The sequence below is a fragment of the Vanellus vanellus genome, assembly GCF_965231255.1.
Source record: "Vanellus vanellus genome assembly, chromosome: 9".
In the NCBI taxonomy this organism is placed as follows: Eukaryota; Metazoa; Chordata; class Aves; order Charadriiformes; family Charadriidae; genus Vanellus; species Vanellus vanellus.
Genome location: NC_138914.1, coordinates 25396095 through 25421671, shown reverse-complemented (window position 1 = coordinate 25421671; position 25577 = coordinate 25396095). Strand labels below are relative to the sequence as shown.

General features: G+C 48.5%; 1 protein-coding gene across 1 annotated transcript in view; it reads left to right on the top strand.

Annotated features, from left to right (window-relative positions):
• Positions 1-561: 561 nt before the first annotated feature.
• SUSD3 (sushi domain containing 3) overlaps positions 562-25577 on the top strand; it is a gene marked incomplete at its 5' end in the record, with an annotated part of 34526 nt that continues 9510 nt past the window's right edge. Inside the window, 4 exons of the mRNA XM_082487718.1 lie at positions 562-649; positions 19947-20135; positions 21643-21790; positions 24486-24653. Of these exons, the coding sequence (XP_082343844.1) occupies positions 562-649; positions 19947-20135; positions 21643-21790; positions 24486-24653 (593 nt within the window). The remainder of the gene's footprint in view (positions 650-19946; positions 20136-21642; positions 21791-24485; positions 24654-25577) is intronic.

The window sequence follows — 25577 nt, the reverse complement described above, 5'->3', positions numbered from 1 at the left end:
GGCAGTGTGTTTGGAAGGAGAAGACCAGACCCATGGGACCAGCTCGCCCCACCTGAGGCTCTGCGGGCTGTGAGCACCGGCCTGGCCGCACTGCGGGGCAGGGGCAGGCAGGGCAGGCAGCAGGAGGCAGGCGGGGTGGGGGAACGAGCAGGCAGCGGGGGGCAGCAGGCAGGGCAGGCAGCGGGGATGAGCAGGGCGCAGGCAGCCCCTGCCCGGCGCGGCGGGGCGCTGCAGGGGAAGCGGTGCGGGTCGGGAGAGGACGGGCCGCCCCCGGGGTGGGTGTCACAGCCCGGCGCTGCCCGGTGCCCCGCGGCACCGCTCCGGGCTGCCGCCAGCCCCGAGCCGCCGCCTCCCTCCTCCTTCCGCTCGGCGGTGCCGGCGGAGGGGCCGCGGGGCGGGCGTCCGGCGCGGGCTGGCGGGGCCGCGGCGGCTCCCGCGGGACGGCGGCGCCCCCCCCCCCGGCCCGGCCCGGCCCCCCGCGGCGGCGGAGGGCGGAGGGCGGGCGGAGGCGGGCGCGGGCTGCACCTGCCGGGGCTGGGCGCGGCGGGGCTCGGCGGAGCCATGCCGGCAGCCACGGCGCCGGGGCTGGAGGTGCCGCGGACGGCCGCGCCCGGGCGGGACGGCGGCGGCGGCCCCCGCGGATACACAGGTACGAGCGCGGCTACGGCTCCGCGGGGTCCCGCATGGGTCCGCGCACAAGTTCCCTCCTGCGCCGCAGCGGGCGGGGAGAGATGCGCCGGAGCCGGGCAGGGTGCGGGACACCCCCCTCCCCCCCCCGCGTAGGGGTGCGAGGTACCCGGGGCAGGATGCGGGACCCCCAGGGCAGAGGTGTGTGTCCCCCGGGAAGGGTTGCGTTATCCCCCCCCCCATTCCCTCCAGCTCCGCACCCCCTCTTCCAGGCAGGGCACACTCCCCGCTATCGCCTGTGCCGGCTTGCGGGGCCGGTCCGTTCACAACCCCCAAGAGTGGGGGTCCGGCAGGGCTCCCCCCAGCTCCCCCGGGGGTGGGGGTCCGGCTGGCCTCCGTCCATCACTGCCGCCGGGCAGCGATTTGGGAAGACAGCCCTGCGTGGGTGTCCGGTGCTGGAGGGCCTGGCTGGGGTCAGCCCGCTGCCTGGGCGTCCGCTGCGGGTTAATTGTTCTTAAATAGGGTTAATTTATGATGAATTAATTTATGGGAGTTTGGAGTCGGCTTATTTGAGTCAACGCAGGGGGTGTTGGGGTGGCGAGCGACTCGCAGCCATGAGGGAGGGCTGGGCAAACGTGAAACCCAGCGTGCTTTTGAAGAGGGAAGGGGTACGGCACCTATCTTCTCGCAATCTCGAAATTGTCTCTGGAGAAATGTAAATGGACTGGGTAGAAAGTGATGATATCGGTGCTTTAATGGAATTGGATAATACACTGAGGAGTGGAATGAGGAACCAGTCAAAGCTTTTTTGCTTCCTTTTCTCTTGCTTCCCCCGCAGTTTTGTTATTCAATTTGATCGCGTGGATTGTAACGTCCTTTCAAAATCTCTCTGAGTCAAATGGGTCCAATGAATGTAATGCGAATGGGAGCTGATAGAGGGTCTGGCCCTGCCGTGCGTGGGATGGGCACACTGTTTGGGGGCTGGAGCCTCTGCCAGTTTGGGGGTCTGGGGACACGGCCTCCATCGCCACTGGCTCGGGCAGCAGGAGCTGCCTGCTTGCAGCCCCAATGTGCTGGGAAGCCTGGGAGCAAGGTGGGATGGAAGGAGGTGGTGGGAACTGGGTGCAGGTGGGATGGAAGGAGGTGGTGGGAACTGGGTGCAGGTGGGATGGAAGGAGGTGGTGGGAACTGGGTGCAGGTGGGATGGAAGGAGGTGGTGGGAACTGGGTGCAGGTGGGATGGAAGGAGGTGGTGGGAACTGGGTGCAGGTGGGATGGAAGGAGGTGGTGGGAGCTGGGTGCAGGTGGGATGGAAGGAGGTGGTGGGAAGTGGGTGCAGGTGGGATGGAAGGAGGTGGTGGGAAGTGGGTGCAGGTGGGATGCAAGGAGGTGGTGGGAGCTGGGTGCAGGTGGGATGCAAGGAGGTGGTGGGAGCTGGGTGCAAGTGGGATGCAAGGAGGTGGTGAGAGCTGGGTGCAGGTGGGATGCAAGGAGGTGGTGGGATGCAAGGAGGTGGTGGGAGCTGGGTGCAGGTGGGATGGAAGGAGGTGGTGGGAGCTGGGTGCAGGTGGGATGGAAGGAGGTGGTGGGAGCTGGGTGCAGGTGGGATGGAAGGAGGTGGTGGGAGCTGGGTGCAGGTGGGATGGAAGGAGGTGGTGGGAGCTGGGTGCAGGTGGGATGGAAGGAGGTGGTGGGAGCTGGGTGCAGGTGGGATGGAAGGAGGTGGTGGGAGCTGGGTGCAGGTGGGATGGAAGGAGGTGGTGGGAACTGGGTTCAGGTGGGATGGAAGGAGGTGGTGGGAGCTGGGTGCAGGTGGGATGCGAGGAGGTGGTGGGATGGGAGGAGGTGGTGGGAACTGCTTTTGGCGTAGCGCTGCTGGCCCAGGTTTCTCCCTGCTGCGCTGCGGATCACAGCGTGGGCAGGGCTCTTCCCTGGCTTCACTGCAAGCAGGGCTGAGTGCTCCTGAAATTCAGGGACCCCCTCCTCCTTCGCAGCCTGTCCCCACGTATCCCTGAGATTTAATTTGCATGTGCGGTCCTAATAGACTTTATCAATGGCCTGATTTTTTTATGCTGATAGAAATGAGGAAACGTGTTTGGGCTACCAGGGTAGCAATGCTTTAAATTGCATCCACTGAATGTGCTTAACTGCGCATTTAATTTGAATTTAATAGAGCAGTTCATTTTAAAAATGTGAAACAAGTTCTGGGAAACCTACTTAAAAAATTAACAGCTCAAACGCAAGTGTAGACCCTGTTGCTCTAGTTTGATGCTAATGTTACTAGTTATTGACTTTTTTCTTTTGTAAAATCGTGTATTTGACTGCTTTTATTTGTTGTGTCAGATTGTCTTCTGGGGCTGGGTTTGCCCACAGTTAAGGTGAGGTTCGGATGTGGCACGTCTTGTGTTACACTCAGCCTTTCTGTTCCTGCCTAGGCTTATCTTGCCCTATGTAGATCTGTGGCAAAACTCCCAGAAATGCAGGGTCCACCAAAAAAAATATGTTTAGCCTTCAGATGAGAATTCCACCCTCAGTTAATCCCTCAGATACCTACAAGGCTGGCTTCTCTCAGCCATGTTGCCAACCAGAACAAACCAACGGAGCTTTGCCAGACCTTCGCTGGGTGTTGTGCTCCCTTGCCCCCTCGCCCCTCGTGTCACTGCTACTTCTTGGAGCTTTGTCTTGGCCTTTGCCATCTGTGCAGGTTTCACCTCCGTTGAATAGCCATTTGTTATGACGAATGTATTGAGTGAGGTGGACGTGCCGCTGTTGAATCCCAGCGGCTTAGCTAAAATTATGACTACTTGTTGTATAATTTTAAATTAAACTCTTGCTCAGGATGCTTAATTTAAATGCGACTGTGTTATTTATGCAGCAGTGCTTGCTGGAGAAGTGACCTCTAGAGAAAGCTCATGACAACTGTTCTACAGCACCTTTCATTGTGTGGTGGTGTTGGTGGCGATCGTTTTTCATGCTGCTGTGACTGAGTGCACCCCTTTGTAAAAGTCCAGGCTGTGAGCGATAGGGTGATAATAAAGATTTGCATGGAAAACTCCCTCACATGTTCTTTTTAAAAAAAAAAAAAAAGTGGCAAGGTTGCCATTTGAATTAACGCGTGAATGAGAGCGGTTAAACGAAGTTCCTTGGCACGGCCTTATGCCTGTAGCGCTTGGAGGGTCTTCCAGCTTCCTGAGACCCAGCTGTGAAATTCAAACACTCTTTGCTTTTCCTGCTCTCGCCTGTTTTTTTGGAGGCCCGGTTTCTCCCTCTGACAGTCTCCCTGTGAGCAGGGAGGACGACACCGCCCTGTGCACAAGGAGGTTTGGCAGCGCACTTATGGAAGAGCCTGCCTCTCACCTTGGGAATGCCGGTGTGTCGCTCCGATGTGCTGCCTGTCGGAGGTGCGGAGCGGGAGCATGGGGTGGGGGAAGAGTGCAGCACATGCGGCGAAGCTGAGAAGAAGCCTTCCTCCCTTCAGCTTCTTCCATTTTTAAACAATACAGATGCTTTTATGTGTTCCGTATCGTACCAGGGTTGTTTTGCTGTTGCAGCAGCATTACGGTATTATTGCCTTCCTGCAGTAGTTTACTGTGGACAGACACTCATCGACCGTCTCTTGCCAGGCTCGTTATATTATCTGGAAAAGCCTCTGAAATGCTGATGTCAGCAGTGACCTGAGCATTGTCCTGCCCTGCGGGAATTGCCGTGCAGCGGGGCTGCTGTCGTCGGCCCGGCTGCTGCCTTGCCACTGAGTTGCTGCTGGCTCTGAAGCTGCTCAGATCGTAGTGGGGGCTCTTTGGGTGGAACGGGAAAGAGAGGAAGGAGTAACGAAGGTGTGTCATAATTTTTCATCTCCCTGTTGGTGAGGCTGAGTGCTCTGGCCCTCTGTTTCTCTGGGGTGGTACCTTGGTTTTTGCTGTGATTTCTCCCTCATTCCTCAAGGCAATCCTGTAGGTCTTTTGGACCGGGGCAGCACGTACTTCTGTAAACGTATGGAGAATGGCTGCAGAGCAGCCCTGAGGAGACAGACTTGGGGGTGTTGGTGGATGAGAAGCTCAACATGAGCCGGCAACGTGCGCTGGCAGCCCAGAAAGCCACCCACATCCTGGGCGGCATCCCCAGCAGCGTGGCCAGCAGGGCGAGGGGGGGGATTGTGCCCCTCTGCTGCGCTCTGCTCTGGGGAGACCACACCTGGAATATTGCATCCAGCTCTGGAGCCCTCAACAGAAGAAGGACATGGACCTGTTGGAGCAGGTCCAGAGGAGGCCATGAAGGTGCTCCGAGGGCTGGAGCCCCTCTGCTGGGAGGACAGGCTGAGGGAGTTGGGGGTGTTCAGCCTGGAGAAGAGAAGGCTCCAGGGAAACCTTATAGCAGCTTTCCAGTATCTGAAGGGGGCCTACAGGAGAGCTGGAGAGGGACTTTTTACAAGGGCACGTAGTCATAGGACGAGGGGGAATGGCTTCAAACTGGAAGAGGGGAGATTTAGATTAGATATTAGGAGGAAATTTTTCCCTCTGAGGGTGGTGAGCCCCTGGTGCAGGTTGCCCAGAGAAGCTGTGGCTGCCCCATCCCTGGAGGTGTTCAAGGCCAGGTTGGACAGGGCTTGGAGCAACCTGGGCTGGTGGGAGGTGTCCCTGCCCGGGGCAGGAGGGTTGGAACTGGGTGATCTTTAAGGTCCCTTCCAACCTAAACCATTCAATGATTCTGTGGTTCTATGATCTACAAACACATCGGTGCAGCCACAGACAAAGGGAATGTAGGAAAGAAATAGGGAACAGGACAGAAACAAGTGTTATGCCAGGTTATAAATGAGTAGGTCTCGCTGCTGGGTCGTTGTCTGTGGTTGGGGTTCTGCTTTGTCCCTCTGCCTTCCCAACCCAGGGAAGAAGAGAGGCTGCCAAAGATGAGGAGGACACTGTGAATGCTACCTCCGGACCAAGCTGTGGAAGAAATTATTTAGCAGACACCATTTAAGGGGAGCGGCATGAGCTCTCTGTTAGGAGAGACACAAGCTGCAGTTTGCGGGAGGAGGGAAGAGGTATCATCACATATTTGCTCAATTATACTCTGGGTGACTGTTAGTGGCCACAGTGGGATGTAGGTACCAGGCTGGATGTATCTTTGGTGTTACTCAAGGTGTCTGGTCTTTTGTTATGAGCAACTTTTTTTTTTTCTGAAGTGAGTTTCCTTGCCAGTGCAGAAACTGTGAAATTGTGTCACTGAGAACTTACAGCTGCTCTTCCAGGAAAGCAAAAGCAAAGTTGTTCTTCAAAGCCAAGAGCGCGGCTGCTCTGCAGAAAGGCTGCAAGGAGGTTTCTTGCCTTGTTCCTGCGATCCTGAGATGCGGCTCTGTTTTTAGGCTGAGGAAGAAAACATTAATCCCAAATTTCCATTTCCATAGGACAGAACATGACACGACTTGGAATACAGGGGCTTGTAATTTCTTCAGGGTTATTTCTCCTCCCTTTTTCTCCCATGAGATCAAAGTGAAACCTTTTATTAAATAAGGTGAAAGAAGTGACAGCTGCAGAATTTCAGCTAATTGGTTTTATCTCCTGTACTGCAAGATGCTAATCTTAGTGGTTAGGCGTTTGCCCTAGGTATCGTTACTGCTTTGAGGGGATGATTTTTGTGCTTGTCATAAAAACTCTAGAACAGTACAAAACAGAGAGGGAAAAAGAGTTATTAGGTCTTCTGGCGCAGTCCTCCACGGTGCGAGATTGCTCCCTCTGGTATTCTCCAATACTTTGTCCTACCTACTCTTAAATTACCTAGGTTATAGAGATGAATTATGTCTAGACTTCTGAATTTCAGCTAGGGAATTAAGTGAGCTGAACGTTTTGAACCCAAAACATTGATATTTCAAAAATCAGAAGTCAGCCTCAAAGCACAGAAACAAAACTACCCAGATGACAGCAAACCCAAATGGGTTTGGTGTGACCAGAAATGCGGTCCATTTTGAAGGGCCCAAACGCTGCCAGTTCGGCTGTTCCCGCCGTGGCAGAGCTGGGAGGTTTTTTGGACTCCCGTGAGAAAGCGCAGCCTCCCAACGCATGTCTGCGGCGCTGCACCAAAGAGGACTTTAACTGTGCTGAAATTAGCACTGCTTAGCTTATTTAGTCACGATTGCCACTGACTTTTTGCGTGCCTGGCACTACAGCATCTTGCCTTCAGTGATTTGACGGGGACAAGCCAGCACGTAGGATGCATTTAGGCGTTTTATTGACACGCTGTCTTTCAAATGCAGTCACAGATAAGCAAGCGTGTCATTCCGAGGAGCAGTTTTGACTAGCTCGGCGGATCGGAAGATTGACAGAGAGATGATTTTGCAGTCTGGGTGGAAGTCTGCCTCTCCCGCGTTTTGTTTTGTTTTAAGATGACAGTGAGAAATGCAGAAGTTGCAGAATGAGCAGCCGCGCACCAAAATAAATCAATTCCTCTATCCGTTGGGGGTCTTGGAGGTGGGGTTGAGCTGCTGCCTGGTTTACGTACGAGCTTTGGCCAGCAGATCGGAGCCCCTCTGGCAGGGGCAGAGATGCTGGTCCAACAGCCCCAGGCTGCTCTGGGAGGCACCAGCACGGCTACGTCAGCCCGAACTGGAGCAGCGGCGGCTGGTAGAAACACTCCTCGGGGAAGAGGATGGGTTAACTGCTTGCTTTTCCCTTTAATGGAGCTGAGAGCGATTATTAAGTTATTATTTCTGAGTTGAAATAGAGCCAAACATGATGCTGCTGAGGGTCTTTGATTGGGAATGACTTTGAGGAAGGGTGAAAATGGGGCCAGGAGCCAGGTTAGGGGAAGGGAAGGGGTGATGTGCAAACAGCTGGGAGCCAGCACTGGGGACGGTGTTTTGGGCTGGGGTGGCCAAAAGAGGTGCAAGGGGGGAATTTTGTCATTTGATTCCTCCTGCTCAGGAGAGCAGGAATTTGTGCCTTCATATAAAAGAGCAGAATTACGCTCGGGAGAGTTTCTGCTCAGAGCTGCAGCAATCTCTGAAACGATGACTGTCACTCGCGGGTTGGGTCCAAAGAGGCACCTGGACGGGACGCACAGGTTTCCCTTTGCTCTGAAAGCGGTACCTTGCAGAGCCAGCGGCAGTTTTTGCACAGGCAAGAGAGAGCTCTGGTGTTTGACCCATTATCGTTAACAAATAACAGAAATATAGATTGGGACTAAGTTTTTCACTCATTTTAAATACGAATCAGACACTGTCCTCGCCCCATATCCTGGCCGTCCAAAAGCTGCCAGTGGTTTAGTTGAGTTACCTGACGCAGATCTTAGTTTCTTAGACATGTGCAGTACAAGAAAGGGAAGGGCATGGGGCTGCTGTCCTTCGATCTGCTCGCTTAAGCTACTTGTCATTCTGCGTATAACTCGCCTGCAATCATTGACTTTTTTAATGGGAAAAAGTCAACGCGATGGACCAGTTCCCTGTCCTTAGACTGGCATCCCGGTCAATCTTCACACCATCTTTCACTGACTCCTATGGCCAGGGAGGCCGAAAGCAGATGTGCTCGTTGACTCGTACGGTTAATCATTGCCGCGCTTGGATGGTTTCTGGCGGGATGCTGCGGGACTTTCACGCGTTGCAGTTTTGCAGGTTGCTTTTTTGTCCGTGGCCAGGGTCCTGGTGGCATGCCCCTCTGCTGTCATAGGTGAAGCCCAGGAACAGGAAAGCCGAACCCAGCAGCATTAAAAAAAAAAAAAAAAAAAAAAAACCAAAAAAAAACCACCACAAGGAGAGAAGAAATCTAAAAAGAGATAAAACCACAGAGAAGGTTTATAATCTGGCTGTTAGTTTCCCGGTCCATGAATGATTTCTATCACCATAATAAATTGCATGCTATTGCTAACTCTTTCAGATGGATGTCTAAAAAAATCAATTATTCACAGAAATTCTTGCTGACAGTTGTGAATGCTGGGTCACAGCTCTGTGGTGCGCATTTAGCAGCTTAACACAGCAAACCAAGTACAGGAACTGCTTCAGTTTGCTTTGGGAAGGAAAAAGGACTTGCAGAAGCCAAAACAGGCCAGCCAGGGGGAGCAAACACAGGCAAGGTCTCTAGCATTCAGGCTGGTTTTGCTTAACGGGATGGTTGGAAATTCCCCTAGAAAACCAACAAACCTGTATTCAATAGTCTGTTTGAAAACAAGAAAGTAGTTTCAAAGGGAAAAGGTTGAGAAGTTTGTATATTCTTTACAAATAAGTGCTTTGTGCAAATGCAATTCCTATGTTTTGGAGCTTTTTGGCCAAAAATGAGCTTGTAACCATCAAGTAGCAAGCATTTCTGGTCCACCTAAAATCTCATGTTGGGGGTGAATGTTCTAATGCCTGAAGTGGGTTTTGGCCAGCTCTGGACCCTCCCCACTCCTGCATTTTTCGGTCAAGGCAGCATCGGTGCAGTGCTCACCTCCTGCCCTCCCATCGGCAGGGATTTCTACCATCCATGGACGGAGGTTGTGCCCAGCCTGGCAAATGTCACGCAGAAGCAAGAGGCCACCGGCTGCATCATCGCGGGACATCTGCTCTTATCGGCGACGTTCATTACCCCGAGCGTGTCTGGACACCGCTGTAGACAAACCAGCCCGAGCAGTTGGTGCTGGCAGATAACCCGGAGCCGTCGCTGGCTGTACAGGGCCAAACGCACAGCCGGGCTGAGCTCCGTTTCTGCGAGGGTTAGTGGTGAGGAGCGGGAGTGTGTCAGGGTGCAGGCGACAGATGCGCAGAGATGCTGCCCTCCGTCCAGGGGGACGTTGCTGGAGGGCTCTGCGGGACGCGCAGCAACCTCTGCCCCATCCAGATGTCCGGTAGGGCATCCTTCATCCTTCCTCCGTCTACGGCTCCCTGGGAAAAAGGGTTTGAGGTTTTCTTTTGGCTCCTGCAGTGGCTACTTTTCAGTGGAGCCCTACCTATTGCAAATGATATAGACTATTGAAAACCTTACAGATCTTACAAGCAGGAGATGCCTGGTGTGGCCAGGGCATCGCATCCAGACTAATTTTTCCATCAGGTGTGTTCAGATAATCATTTTCTATCCTGTACCCTTTAAATCCTGAGATTCTTCGCTTAGCTCTGCCCAGTTCTCCTGGAGGGGGTCACCAGATGCACCAGTGGTTTATATATTGAATCTGTAGATCCAGAGCTTAATGGACAACATTGCTCCTGGTTTCTCTCTGTTTTACTTTCCTCATCTGTGAGAAGCAGTAAAATCTGAATCTTGCTCAGTTTACCAAAGATCTATTGAAACATTTAATTTTGGTGACAAAATTTCGACAATTATTAAGGGAAGCCAGAAAATGCTGGATTTGTTACCAGCTGGCTTTCAGGGTAAACATGAAATTGATCCACTGAGGTGTTAAAAAAAAATTGTCTGCTCAGCAAAGAAAAAGCTGAAGGGTTTTGCACAGTTCCTTAGGGGTGCTAAACCATTTTGTAGGTGAAAAAGCCACAGAGCTGAAGCTTTTCTGACAGTGAGCCCTTTTCTTGGGTGCATTGGTAGGATGAGTGCTAAGGTGTTTGTATTAGAACTGCCCAGACAAGGTGGTTTTGACATTTTTCTTCTTTCTGCGTTTCAAAGGGAAGAAAGGCAAGAGAGAGGATTCCCTCAGAGCATCCCCTTTCAGACAAAAGGGTCAGGTTTTGCAATTCAGGTTCCTACAAGTGAGTGCCCGCAGCCTTCTGCAGACCCCAGAAATGCCCATCACCGTCTCTGTGTGAAGGGAGGTTGCTGAAACAGTTTTGCCCTCGTAAGCGGTTGTTGGTTCCCGCTCACGTGAGGCTCCCCTACGGGCATGGAGGAGGGATCGCCAAAGAGAGACTGCTAGCAAAACTCATCTGTTTTCCTTTTGATTCCTGATCCTTGGGTTGGATGCTGGAATCTGGATTTCTCAAAATCATTGGCTTTCTGTAGCGTGTTTGCTTAACTTCTAGTTAGTTTGCAGTGATTGTTTTCTTGCAGTTATTGTGATGATGAAAAATGCTTTGAGCCTTGGTCCGAGATAATCTCTTATCTCAACTATGGATGAGGGGAAATTTTAACATTTCTGGTCATCATAGCTTCCATTGGAAAACATACAGGGTGCGCTTAATGGAGCCCACGTATCGCTTTGCACCGTCTGCAGAAATGTTCCAGTCGGCTGCACCGGTTTAACGAATGAGAGATTATTCATGAGCACTGGGGGAAAATAATGATGAAAGGTGAAAATCTAAACCGACAGACTTCACCAGCCTCATGTTTCATGAAGGACACTTCCATCAGTGAGGATGTGCCTCTCAAAGGCCGGCTCAGGACAGAGAGGGACCTCGTGGCAGAGGGAAGGTGTGGGGATGCTCCTAGTCTTTGTTGTTCCCCGAGGAGGAGGAAAACGATACAGAAACAGATTCTTGACTTGAAATTTTCAAGTTCAGAGTAGAGCTGATGGATTCATTTGTCTTGCTTTATGTTTCTCATGCCCCTGATTCTGTTTGGCCTTCCCTAAAGATGGGGTGACGGATCCCGGGGTGACGCTCACATCTTGCTTTGATTTTGAACCTCTCCAGAGACTGCGGATGCAGAGATGCACGGGGGAGGCTCAGGACCATCTGTGGTATTGTGTAACCGGTTACTTCTGTTCTCCTTCTTGTAAATGCCAATGCTTATTACGCAAGAAGCAGCGTGAACAGCCTTCGGAGGCAAGCAGAGCAAGGGCTGGACCCCTCGCTGCCTGGTGGGGTCGGTGTGCTGGGGCTCAGCTCTCTGGAGCGGCGGGTTTTGGTAGCATCCCAGTGAGATCACCTGCCATCGGGCCCGTCTGCTCCAGGACCTTTGGTACATTCAGGGTCTCAGCTGAAGTGCAGGGGAAAAGCTCATTTCAAGTTATTCCTCTTAATTTGATTCTCTTTAGGATCTTTGTTTTAGAATCTGGGCCGCAAACTCTGCACTGTGCAAATATGTAATTTATCTATTATCTGCTTTAGAATGACAAAGAGGGGAGACCACAAAGAGGGGAGACCATCAGCAACATTAACTCCGTTCACTAAACAATCAGTCGCAAAAGCAGCTGTTGGCATCACTTCCACGGGTAATTTTTAATTGGGAACAGTTTAAATTAAAGCATAATTCCGGTGCGCTCCATAGTGGAGGTATAGATATAAAATTACTTTTTTTTTTTTTTTTTAACATGGACGGAATGGTGAAGAGATAAATAGATGAACGTTTCTAATTTGCTTTAGGTTTAACGGATCCTTCCTGTTCTCGAAAGTTGCACTATTATTAACTGTTCAGAAGTGTCGTAAACTATTTTTGCAATTCTGTTGGTAAACAGACTAATAAGGCACAGAAAACCCATCTGTTCTTGCTTTACTGGGGACTTCATCAAATACCTCATTTTTCACTTAGCTCTTATTTCTCATTTAATTGTTCCCACAAGCAGAGAAATATTCAGTATTGCCCTCACTGCTAGACCAAGAATAAAATCTACAGATGAGAATAACCTGACTTTGATGTAAATTGGCAAAAAAAATCAATCATGGACATGGCAGTACGGTGGCTGGAACAAATCCTCTCTTAACAGAGTAATATAAAAGACATGAATAAGAATTGTTTTGCACCAATCCTACACATTATTTATGTTTGAAATAGGAGCGGATTGCACATGTTGTCATCAAACCCTAATCTAGCACTTGGGTGCTATGATTTTACATGGATTAAAATTGCTTGCAGCCCTCTACTGTTTCAGAGTAGAGTTGGGAAGTGGTTAGCGCTGACTCCTAAATCTTGCTGCATCTTGTTCGCTACAGTGAGCAGCTCAAAAGCCGCATGAAAAATGCTGGGAGAGAGAAAAGAAAAAGGCTCAGTATCGTGAAGAGAGATGAACCAAATTTGTCTGCTTCAGATTTGGATGTAAGATTTTGCAGCAGCGTAGCGCAAGGGTTTCTTTCAGAGATGGAAGCTAAGAATTTGCTGCTATCTCATAATTTTTGCTGCCTTAGCAGGCGTGAAAAGACCCCGAAGTAGGCTTTGCCATCCCTCATCCACCAAAGGGCACCCTGAGTTGTCAAGGACCGCACGGTGGTCAACACGTTCCTGTGTATTTTTCCATCTTGCTGTAGGGGGTGGCAGCTCCATAGAGGGTGGCAGCTCCATAGGGTGAGTAACCGGCAGCCCCACGGGAGGTGGGCGCAGCCATCCAGGGGATGGCACCAGTGCCTGCTCCACCTCAGTCCTGTTGATGAGGTGGTTTAATGCCTTGCTCATGACTTCTCTCCAGCTTCACACCAGCTTTGTCCAGTTGGGGACGAGGCTCAGGGGGATGAGATTCCCCAGCATCCAACAGCGGTTGGGTCTGGGCTGCTGCTCTTTTGCCTGACAAGGTCACGTTGGTGAGCGCTTCTTCCCACCTCGCATTTCTGAGCTGCTTGGCGTTTCTTTCCTTCCTTCCTCTGGATGTGTTTGCTTCTCTCTTCTTCTGTGCGTGCACCCTTCCCCGCTCCGAGCCAGGAGGGATCCTGCTCTGTCCGCTGCCCAAATGCTGCCCTGGCTGAACTGAAATCGCAGGAGCGCTCCTGGGCAGAAAACAATCATGCACGAGGAAGCGTGCAGGATGCTGAGACGTGCTCACTTGTCCTGGGGTCTCCCGCCTCGCCAGTGACCCTGGGCAGGTCGAGGTGAGAAGGAAAGCAACGCTGCCTTGAAACTCAACCGATGAGGCTCAGCCTGGGGTGGGGGGTCCCAGCACCCCTTCATAGAATCATAGAATCATAGGGTTGGAAGGGACCTCTGGAGATCATCTAGTCCAACCCCCCAGCCAGAGCAGGGCCACCTTAGAGCAGGTTGCACAGGAACACGTCCAGGCGGGTTTTGAATGTCTCCAGAGATAGAGAGCTTCATGCTGCAGAGCTATTGCATGTTGTTAATTACGTTGCAAACGGTGTGTTGAAAAATCAGTTTTACCTGCAAAACAGACAACAGAAAAAAAAAAAAAAGGGAAGTTGGTAGGAGCAAGCCTCAGGTATCTGCTATAACGCCAGCGTGAGCAGAGAGCTCCTCTGAGTACGGACGTGTAAACACAGAAAGAAACTCGCTTCCCTCCTCCTCTCTTCATTACATGGAAATTCCTGATCAATGAGAGAATGAGCTTTTTTGAACAAGCATGTCCACAAGCGTGCAATGGTGGCCTCTGAGAATGATCAGAAATGGGGTTCCCTCTTTCTCAATTTTAAAGTTTATTTTTCAATAGAAACCCAGAATTTTTTACCGGGATTATTTTCATTTGGCGATGCTGAAACCAGTCAGATGCGAGGCCCATGTATCGATAACAAGTTGCGTTTCTTTTTTTTTTTTTTTCCGGACTATGTGCTCTGACAGATGTCTTCTGGAGGTACCTTCATGTTCCACTGTCTGCAGTTGTCCAGATGGTTCCTCCATGGGACTGGCCCGAGGGAAGAGCCGCCTGTGTGGCTGCTGTTGCAGTTCTCCATCAGCCTCCAGAGAGTGAAGGTCCCCTAGGTAGTGGTGGCCCAGCCCGGCCCTGCCTGCCAGAGGTGGTCCTTACAGTCCCCTGTGTGCAGAGGGCTGGGGTTTGGTACAACGTGGTTTGTGCCACACCTGGACCTCCCACACCTCCCCCAGAGGAATAGCTTTGCAGGGCCATGGCCGTGGGCTGGAAGGCAGACAGGTCTATAACAGCTTTCCAGCGTCTCGGCTTTATAGTTACTCTCGGAAACCAGTGAAATAGGTAGGAAAGGTCAAATCATGCCATTGCTGACGTGTGCTTTTGTTAGGAAAGGTGGAAGCAGGTCATTCCCTGGTGCCACCAAGCAGTAGAAGGTCTCCAGTGTGTGCTGCCCGGTGGCTGTGGCACAGCTGAGGACCTCGTTCAAGAGCCAGGACCTCGGCCCCGCTCTTTTACTGCTGGCTTGGTGTTGTGTTTAACACTACTTTTTTTAAAAGCTGTGCCAGTGTCTGAATTTTCTAGTGGGAGGGTGAGCGCTCCTGGTAGCCGTTCACTGTTGGAGCACTTTGTGCCATGCCGTGGGTTCATGGCCAGCTCTGCGAGGGAGCGGAGGAGGGACGGCCGCGAGGGGACCGATGCTGGGGCCAGGCGGTTTCACTCACACAAGAGGCTTTACTACATCTGCTTTATTTCATATTGCACTTCTAGCTGCTTTTCTTTTGCTTTTTGACGTCGCGAGCTCTTCCAAGAGCTCTTGTGCGAGGCTGCGGCGGATGTTCAGCATTATGCCTGTGACTTCGGGGACATTAATTTCTAAGGCGTGCTTCTGTAGGAAAATAGACTTGCAGAAATAATATCAGCATGTTTATTTTTTGCAGGGTTTATAGAACCTAATGTTCTGTCTCTTACTGGCATCTGGTTATTCCAGCGTGTTTTAGTTGCATTAAATAGTCAACAATAAGCAACACAAAGGCTTGAGTTACATGTGTATGGGAATAATGAGGCGAAGTCACGGATTGCTCCCTTTCTGCACAAACAGCGAGTGGCAGTCTTGATAACATGCTTTCAGGTAATTATTGCTGTGTTTTAGATCATTTTGGTATATACTTACGTGATCTATTTGATTTTTAGTCTCTGTTTCGCTATGGAAGGAGCACAGGAAATGTTTAACGGGAAAGTGTGTCTAGGTTGCACTCTCATTTCTGTTTTCTTATCAGCAAAACATAAATCTGCAGCTTGTTGACAATGAAACCATATGGTAACTCTTTCTGACAAATAGATTTTGCAGTACAGATAATCCTGGCTGTGCATGAGAAGAGATATTTTGGATTATTTTGTCTTAATTCTTGCATTACTCTGTTTTACAGTGCCTGGAAATTATGTATATGTAGCTAGTTCTGAACACAGTGGTTTGGGTGAATTAAGAATTTATGGAGTATACCACACTTGATTGTCTTTACTTTGAGGACAGTTATTGAAATATGAAATAATCTGGTTATTTGCTTTCGCCAATGCCCTTCTTCTGTGCTGGCAGACAGTGGCAGCCAATTCAGATACTTTTTGAACCTTGGGTATTCCTATTTGTGTGAAGCCAAGCTAAGAAATGCGTTTGTATAAATCAGCTCTTGCTTTACAAGAAGCTGCAGGGACTTGAAGGTGTTCAGCTCTTTGTGCCCTGAAGGGAACTGGTCAGCTGATGGCTGATGGTCATCTCGGTTCACCAGAGTGGATGCTGTGCGGTGGCATGGTACGCAGGGAGGACAAGGCGGTTTGTTAATCCTTTTCAATGAGTAAAATTCCTTGCAACTTCTGTTGGACTTCAAAATAAATAAGAAACCTAATATTTCTAGCCTTTGCTTCATAGGGTTGCGTCAGCAAGTGAGTTTTCTTCTGGACCTTGGAAGTAGTAGCCAGAATCTGGAAGCGTAAGCAGAGCGCAAGCATGGAGAACATCAGGGAGGAGTAATGGGAAGTAGGCGCTGGAGACACGTATCAAGTCTAGGAACGATGCCATGAAGCTAATCACAACGAAAAAACACATCATGAATTTTCATGTTTACTATAAACTAGTAAACATTTTCATGTTTACTATAAACTACGTAGAAATGGCCGATCGGCTGTTAATTCCTCAAGCATTCCTCCTAGCTTTAGGTGCTGGCTGACAGGCGTGAGTCTGTGGGGGGTGAGATGCAGCTATTGCAAAAGCTACATGAACAATAATTAGGGGTTTTATTCCGTTTTTTAGGGTTTTTTATTCCGTTCTACATTTCTGGGTGCTAACAGTTACTGCAACCCAAGACCTGAACGTGGTATAGTTTCTAACTATCTACTCCTAGATAGTTAGAACATAATTATAAATCAAGATGTAAATCTGGTCAGCACAAATGTTTATGCAGTGTTTGTGTTTTACTTCAGGAGGCAACGCAGCCTCAGACAGCAGCCTTGGCTGAAAACAAAAATATAGATTTATTATATTTAAAATAATAATAATAATAAATTTGATTGTAGTATATTTAGTTAGATAAACATGCTTGGACAGTATTCAAAGGATAAATCTATATGGAACATCTGCTTATATAAATATGAGGATGGAAGGTTACCTAAACAATGATTTTCTGGTGGTGGAAGGGTAAAATTAACCCAGCAGAACAGTGAACGCAGCAAGTAACCACAAAAACATGATAGATAGTTAATAGCAAAGAATGCTAGAGCTTACAGAAGCGGTTTTACAAATGAGTTATTAGAAGACCATTGCTGATGAAAACTAGGGCAAACTTTATCCAGAGATACTAAATCCAAACTTGGATAAAATTCACAAAGTCATACCAGCAAAACCCCATCTATTCAATAAAAGCATTTGTAAAAAAAAAAAGCATTTCAATAAAAGCATTTGTAAAAAGCATAATGTAGTGACACATGTAGTGTTTTGACTTTGGTCGGAAGAAATTGTGTTGAAAAGCTCTTAGAAGAGGAAATGGTGTTTCTACTCCGGCCAAATGCAGATACGTGAAATGCAGTTGATGAGCTTTCAGCTCAGCATCTGTGTAAAGCTGGCTATAGAAGCTTCCGAAAGCTTCGCTCTCATTAGCTGTCCTTAAGGTGAGCCTCTGGGGTCCCTGCCCCAATTACATTCACATGGGAACGATCCCCTGGGGATGACACGGCCCTGGCCAAGGCGAGGAAACAGCCAATATCCATGGGATGTGGGCTGTTAGAAATCTTTATAGTGGTCAAGTGGAGGAAAAAAAAAATATTTAAGTCTGTGGCTGAAGAATAATGCTGACAAGGTCCCTGAGATCCAGAGGTTTTAATCACTCGGCATATACCGTCCTGGGCAAGAACGGAGCAGGAAAGGGTCAAGAGCACCTGAACCAGCTACAGCTGCACGTGTTACTCAGGATGGTCAATGCTGGATGAAATGAAATACGTCTTGAAAGAAAGGATCCAGTACCAAATGGTGATTCTTTGGAGAGCAGAGGCTGAATAGCGAGTCCAGGTAAACTGGCAAGTCTGCTAGAAGCGTCTAACGAGGGCTGCTATGGAAGCTGAGCAGATGTACTTTGAATCAAATTTGGCTCTGAATTACTTTCTGCATCTCATGCAGCAGGAATTGTCACCGATGTGAACTCTAAGGATGTGATCTGGTATCTAAAAATAGCCTGGAAAGTGTAAAATGCAAAAAGGTAGATATTTTGCAGCTTCAGACAACGTTTTTTAACAGTAAGTCTCTGAGTGATTAAGGCAAAAAGAAAAGCCCAAACTTGTAACGCTCATCTGATGTGAGGAGGCAGGTTGTCCAGTGCATACATCCCACGTCTTCCAGTAACGGACAAGAGATGAAGGGAAAAGACTCTCAAGAACATATTTGCTCTCACTGAGGCAAATTGCTGTCATAGTAAGAGACTGAAAGAAGTGGCAAACCAAACAGAAATAATCTGCATGGAATTAAAAAGGCATGTTTTTAAAAGCTAGTCCTCAGTACATATTTACTTCGTAGATTAGACCAGTAATTGTCACTGTGGCTTTTGTTTGAGCTTTTGCTGAGATTTTTTGGGGGTTTCTGTTCCAGAGGACTGGGGTTTTTAAGACCGTAAATTGAAGATAGGTAGTAAGCCAGTCTGCTGCGGTTTGATTGTAGAAGCTTAGTATTAATTAAGGACTGGTGGGAGTTTTAATACTAAAAAATAAAATAGATTTGCTATCAACATGTCATTCTGTCAAGATGTTCTCAAGGAGGCTATTAAAACTCTACATTTCTCTTTGCTCGTGAGTGGGGGAAGCGTATTTTCCCCCTTTTAATTTTTTTTGTGTGTCACCCTAGTGCTTTCAACTCTGGTCACGCAACTGCAGCCCAGTTGCATCTGAGTCTGCTGAAGTTGTTTGGAAATCCAGTGAAAGGTAGAGCACTTGGACTCTGATGCAGAAGCAGTGCTGGTATTTAGAATATGTTTGATAAAAAAGATGATGTAAAACAGTTTCCAGATTCTGTCAGTGCACATGTACAAAACCAGAAGAATGTATTTATTGTTATCTTTAAAGTATATCTGGATATTATATGTTGTCTTAATGACTAGTCATTAAAATTTGTGTTTTAAATGAGCGTGAAACAAGGAATGCTAAGACAATAAAGCCCAATGTATAAAGTTAGTGGCTGATGTTAGGTGGCCAAGAGAAGAGCTCCATGACTCAAAGAACAGCTGTATGACCGACAAAGAAAGAGAAAAGCCAAATGAGCAAAAATGTACTAAAAATGAATAATACACTATAAAGCAGAGCTTGTCACTTGGAAGTGGAGCTGAGTTGAATGTAGTTGTGCTGTACGTGCATGTCTCTGTCCCCTCTTTGTAGAGTGTCTGTTGAACCCACTGGCTCATTTCAGCCACAACCAACAGAGGTGCAGTGCTCGTGAAAGGTGGGAAGTTCCTGTGGGGTCATGGAAAGATGCTGCCAAGTAGACTGAAATGCTGCAATATGTGATCATAGAATCATAGAATGGTTTAGGTTGGAAGGGACCCTGAAGATCACCCAGTTCCAACCCCCCTGCCAGGGGCAGGGACACCTCCCACCAGCCCAGGTTGCTCCAAGCCCCATCCAACCTGGCCTTGAACACCTCCAGGGGTGGGACAGCCACAGCTTCTCTGGGCAACCTGCACCAGGGGCTCACCACCTGCACAGTGAAAAATTTCTTCCTGGTATCTACTCTAAATCTCCTCTCTTCCAGTTTGAAGCCATTCCCCCTTGTGCTATCACTTCATGCCCTTGTAAAAAGTCCCTCTCCAGCTCTCCTGTAGGCTCCCTTCAGATACTGGAAAGCTGCTATAAGGTCTCCCCAGAGCCTTCTCTTCTCCAGGCTGAACACCCCCAACTCTCTCAGCCTGTCCTCCCAGCAGAGGGGCTCCAGCCCTCGAATCATCTTTGTGGTGTCCTCTGGACCTGCGCAATCCACTAGATCTGGGAAAGTTTGCATGGGGGATGATATGTTATGAACACTCCCAGTGAGGAAGGTGCCAGCCCAAGTACCTAATTAAACACACAGAGTCCAACAAGACAGGAATCTGCAGGAGACCACGCTGCTCACAGAGTTACTCTTTAAAAAAAAAAAAAAAAAGTTCAATATGTACCAGTCTAAGTAGATAATGTTGCAACAAGAGTAAAATCCTGCTTTGTGCCAGGAGTGAGGGCAGTGGAGCTGTTGAATGGCACCGAAGGGGGTTTGGCCATGGGCTGGCACTTGGCAGAGCAGTCGTCATCACCCACCCCGAGGTCTGTTGCTTGTATTCACCATCAACTTGGACTGGTTTGCAATCTGAGTGCAATAAAACCAAAGAGGACCTTCGCTCTTGGCTCTGGCACTGCATTGTCTCCCTTTTTGTTTTTGTTCTGCAGGGCAGTGCAGCCGCATCTTCCCTCCCCAGCTCGGCACGCTGCAGATCGTTCACGGCAACGGCACGGCCGTGGGGACGGTGATAACGTTCCAGTGCTCTGCCGAGCACCAGCTGGAGGGACCGGGCTTCATCACCTGTGTTTGGAAAGGGAACGGTACCCAGTGGACAGCCGGCGTGCCCTCCTGCAAGCGTAAGGCTCTTTCCAAACCATTCCCAGTCCCTTTGGGCTGCGTTGTGTTTGTTTTGCCTTGCCTATCTCCTACAACGTTAGGATTAATTCTAGACATCTGTGCAAGGAAAAAGACAAATCCAATTTCCTTCAAAGTTGCCCCCACCGACTGTAATTGCGCTCCATATGTGTTCTGACATCATTCATTACCATGACACAGAAAAGGCTCGGTCAGATTTATGCCTGGTCTCACGTCGCCGACTCTGGGAGCGTTGCACCCAGAGTAACTGTGGCTCTGTAGCTGCAAGCTGTACCCTGCTTTAGAAAATGTATAGATAGGACCGACTACTGTGCAAGCATATTTGCCAGCCCTCTAATCTCCTGGCATTCTTTTCTGAAGATTTTTTTGCTGTAAAAGAAACACAGTGGTATTTTTTTTGAACAATTTTAAGTTGGCTTCCTGTGGGCAGCCGCATGGGAAAGTTACCATATGGACAGAGCGTGTTTGAATGGCAACAACGTTAACTACCTTTCACGCTGTGTTCCTTCTTATTTATTATAAGGCGGTTAGTAATTTGACTAGAAGTGGGCCCAAGCAAAACATGGTACCTCTGAACTTTGAGAATCTCAGTCTGTCTCAGATCTTCTGCAGTTTTACATCATCGGGAGATGGATGGCTCTTTTAGACGCTTACCGCTCTCTTCACCAACTCAGCTAGTCTTCTCTCTCATTTGAGAGTTTCCGTTAAAGGAAAAGGAGAGAAATCCTTCCCTCCAGAGGCTGCAGAAATACAAAGTTTTGTGCGGAGCTCAGCCGAACTGGTTCTGATGCTGGTCATCACGGTGTTGGAAGAACTAGATGGGGTTTGAAGCAAGACATGCTTAGTGCTCCAAATGAGCTGGCAGAGATCCAGCCGTGCCACACCACATTCCCCCTCCTCCTTTTGTCTGGATAATTCCCTTCCAGCATCAGACCGCTGTGAACGCTCAGCCCTGCAGAGACTGTCCCTTCTCCTGTCCTGTGTTCTTCCCCAAACAGAGGAAGATCGGTTGTTCGCTGCCTGCCAAATAGGCTATAATTATATGGAACTGTCCTTGCTCTAAAGGGCTTCTTTAACCCCATTTACCCCTGCGAATATTTGGTTTCGCAGCTCCAGTCCGTGTTAACAATTGCTTATAAGAGCCTGCTAGCTCATCTGCATTTGATATGCCAACAAAGCTGTGCTTTTTAGCTACTGCAGCGCTAAAGGCACTGTGTTTGTTTAATTGCAGTGGTGAAATACTTGTGAACAGTTCATTAGTGGCTTGTAAATGGGAGGTTTTTAAATAGCCCAGTTTGAGGCTCACATAGCTCTAAGCTGAAGCCACTGTACTCTGGTGTCTGGACACATACTAATGTGAAAGTCCTCACTGAGCTATTATTAGCAGAAGTGTCAAGCAGGTAGGTCTCAGCATGGTTTAATGAAAATGTGAAAGATAAATTCATGGGTTGACCTTAGAAACATGCTTCTGTGTTTGCTTTGCTGCAGCCATATCAAAATACGAGACTTTTGGATTTAAGGTCGCAGTGATTGCCTCCATCGTGAGCTGCGCCGTCATTCTGCTGATGTCCATGGCTTTTCTAACTTGCTGTCTTATCAAGTGTGTGAAGAAAAGCGAAAGGCGGAGGACTCAAAGGTATGTCAGGAAAGGATTTTTAAAACCGGTGTAAGACTGTACTTCATACGGACCCCATTGCTGTGATCGCAGAGAGCTTCAGAGGACTCGATGCCCACAACACCGCAGTGATGTTAATTGCTTAAAATCCTTAAATTGTAGGTCAGGCTTTAGGCATAGAGAGACTTGGAATTTGAGAGTATTTAGGCACCTAATGTCTGTTAATATCAGATGACCTCAGCGGGCCTGGGCAGATCTGGATTTACCCAGGATTATGCAGAAGCTGAACATACAAGTCTTATTTGCTGGCCCAGTCTTTCTGTCCTTGAATTATTTAAGATTGGCTGCCTTTTCCCTTCTTTCTTCTCTCTTTCCTTTTTTCCTTTGCTTTCCTTGAACACTGCTGGGAAAATTAATCTACCTGTGTCGAAACCATCAAAGCCCTCAGCGTCTGCGAAGCATACTTAAAGCTGTCACAGCGCTGTGCTGGAAGGACATAGGATTTTGTCTTCTGATTGTAACCAAAATACAGATTTTCTATTTCCCTTGAAAATATTTTGTGAGGCAAAAAAGAAAGTCTTTGGTGTCATTCATAATATTAGGTTTTCCCTGATAGCATGAAATAATTTTGGAAATGAAAGGGTTGATTGGAATTTTTGGAATTGCCGCTTTTCTTTTTGATAAGACTATTCATATCAAAGTCTTTGATTTTCATTTATTTTAAATAGAGTTTTGTCCAAATTAACTGTTCCCATGACTATGATGACTTGATGTTTTTCTCTTATGAAAGAAAAGTCCTTCACACCAGACACTTTGACCTGGTTCTGCCGTAAGGACATGAAATGATTCCCTTCGTTGGGAGCTTCAGTTCCTTGTGGCTCTCTGGCCTCCCTTCACCACCTCCTGAAGGAGCTGCTCCAACCCAGCACATCCACAACTGAGCCCCGCTCCTGGGGGAGGACCTGGGAGCACTGTAGACATTGTGTAGTTTGGTCCCACTGTCAGAAAGCAATTGAGATGATGGAGAAACCGTTCATGTAGAATCATAGAGTGATAGATTGGTTTGGGACAGAACAGACCTTAAAGACCATCCAGTTCCACCCCACCCCGTTATATGGGCAGGGACACCTCCCACCAGCCCAGGTTGCATCCCCCCCCTCTTCCTGCTGGCCATGCTGCTGGGGATGCAGCCCAGGGTACGGTTGGCCTTCTGAGCTGTGAGCGCACATTGCCGGCTCATGTTGAGCTTCTCATCCACCAACAGCACCAAGTCCTTCTCCTCAGGGCTGCTCTCCAGCCATTCCTATAGAAGCTTGTCACGCCCGAAAGAGTAACACATACCTGTAGGAAACTTGCTCGACCCGCAGCCCGCGCTGCAGTGTGCCAGATGTGGTGGTAGCACTGCTGCAGCTGGCAGCATCCAAGGCCACAAGTGCGTGAGGGTCTGCAGGTAGAGAAGATCTCTTTTGTGAGGTCAGTTGATGTAGCTAGAAAATGTGGATCGGCTTTTGGATGCACAAATCGCTCACTCAGAGAAGCTGCAGGCTTGGTAACTTAATACGAAATGAGAATACTTGGTAGGGAATTAGTTAAATAAGTGTCTCAGACCATCACTGAAGGAAAAGGCAGTCTGTACCTGTGCGGTAGGGAGGATCTCGCCTTGCGCTTTGAAGTCTGCCCGTCTACTTTTTTTTGGCTCTTTTAGTTGGTCTACTAGAAGACATCACCTCTGCCTATGAACCTGTCTTCCAAGGTATCCGTTTGATGATCTCTGAAGTGCTATCTTGTTTTTCTTATCCCTGTATTTGGAGAGAAAAAGGACAAAGGCTGCTGAAAATCCCCACATAATTTAGCCTCCTTGCAGACCTTGTCCCTCCACGTGAGTGTAGCTGCCATTTTCTTTGGTAGGAGCAGGATCGCATCCTGAGAGCACAGAAATGACGCCAAAATCAACATCGCCAGCCGTCACAATCTAATATTGTCCCATCGGCTAGTGTGAATGTCTGTGATTATGTGAATCTTAGACTTCTTTTAAAAACAAGAAAATAAATTGTGATTTTTTTTTTTTTAATTTTTGCCCCAGAGTTGTAGAGAGCAGCATGAAAAGCGCCTTGAGCTTTTCCAAAAGGAAATCCTGAAGGCAACCAAATAAGCCCTGCTCTCAACAAAGGCAACATTACCTGTCTCCTCCATTTTTAAGTCAATTCATCTTTTCAACCTGCCTGGTGACTTTGGAACCCTTAGGAATGGCAGTGCTGCAAAAATTCACAGAAAATACTTTATTTTTTTAATTTTCCTGAAATAATTTATTCCATAAAATGGGGATAGCCTGTAGTCTTTTCACGTACAACAGGATCTGGCCTGACATGTTGTCACTGATGAAGGTCCATGAGACATTGACACAACATCACACCTTACGTGACTCTTCCTATTAGCTGTAATCTCAAAATCCACTGAATCAAACTGACATAATTGTTGGGGTTTTGTTACTTTGAACTGTCCACAGAATGATATTAATGATATTATGCCTTAAGGTATTTAAGCAGGTCTCTGGAAATTTGGCTTACACTTGAAGTTCAGCGTGTGTTTCGTGCTGTCTTGGTAAAGCTGGATTTAAATTTAAACTCTAGTGAGTCAGGGCTGTGGTCAGATAAAAGCTCAGATATACTGCCGTTCATCACAGTATTGTATTTATCACCCCTTGCTTTATTCACAGAGATATGCAGCTGTGGTACCAGCTCAGAACTGAAGAACTAGAACACATGCAAGCTGCTTACTTTGGTTTTAAGGGAAGAAACAATAACAACAACAATAAGAAACTCAGGAATAAATCTGTGTTTGATGATGTGACTAACATGGCATATGATAACCAAGGCTTCTGCAGGTAAGGCTGTTAATATACAGTGGGTTTGAATGAGTTTGTTGAACAAATTTTAGAAAGAGGATTCCTCGAAAATGCATTTTAAAGGGATGCCCCTGAAGGGGACGTGATGCCAGTGGATTGTCAGGGCTCATCCTTGAATTTGCCCGTCCTGTGGGGAATTAATGTTGCCGAAAGGCGAGACAGAGGAGAAGCTGAGCGTGACCTCCCTCCTTACAGCTTCTTTTCCTCTGTCCCCGGTAGCGCTTGGTTAAGCTCGGTCTGCAGGGGAGGTCGCACCAGATTAACCGGGGAGAGGTTTTTAATTGGCTTTGTTAAACTGATGCTAAACTGCAGCAGGAAAGTCAGTGCCCGGTGTTGGGTAGCGGTGTGAAGGTGACAGCTTGCCTGAGAGCCTTAGGAGAGGAGGCAGGCGGGGACACCTGGGGCTGCGGTACGGCTCAAGGTGAGCACCGAGTGTTACCGTTTATCCCTTGGTGACCGCGAAAGCCCTCTTGAGAAATACCGTTCGGTTGTCGGGGCACACGGGGCAAACACAAGGGCATCCTCATCCGCCGGGCAGCGTGAATGCCCACAGCTTGGGAACCCTGCCCCCGGGGCAGGCCGAAGAAATGCCCACGCTGAACTAAAGCGCATCACGCCCTGTGGGCGGTGGGCATAGGTATTTCTTTGTGTCAGTTCAAAATCAGGTCTGAAAGCGTCCAGATGTGTTACGCTGGCTGTGTTGTTGCCAACAAAAGAAAAACAGAAAAAGGGAAACCTGTTAAACTCTAACCGCTGTTTTGCTATTACCATTCATACAAACACACGTCATTGTGTCTTTTACATCCTTTGGGTTCTGTTTTGTCATCGTGTACGATAATATATAGCACAATCCTTGTTTGCTTTTAATTCACTGCTCACTTGTACGGCTTTTATGTACAGCAG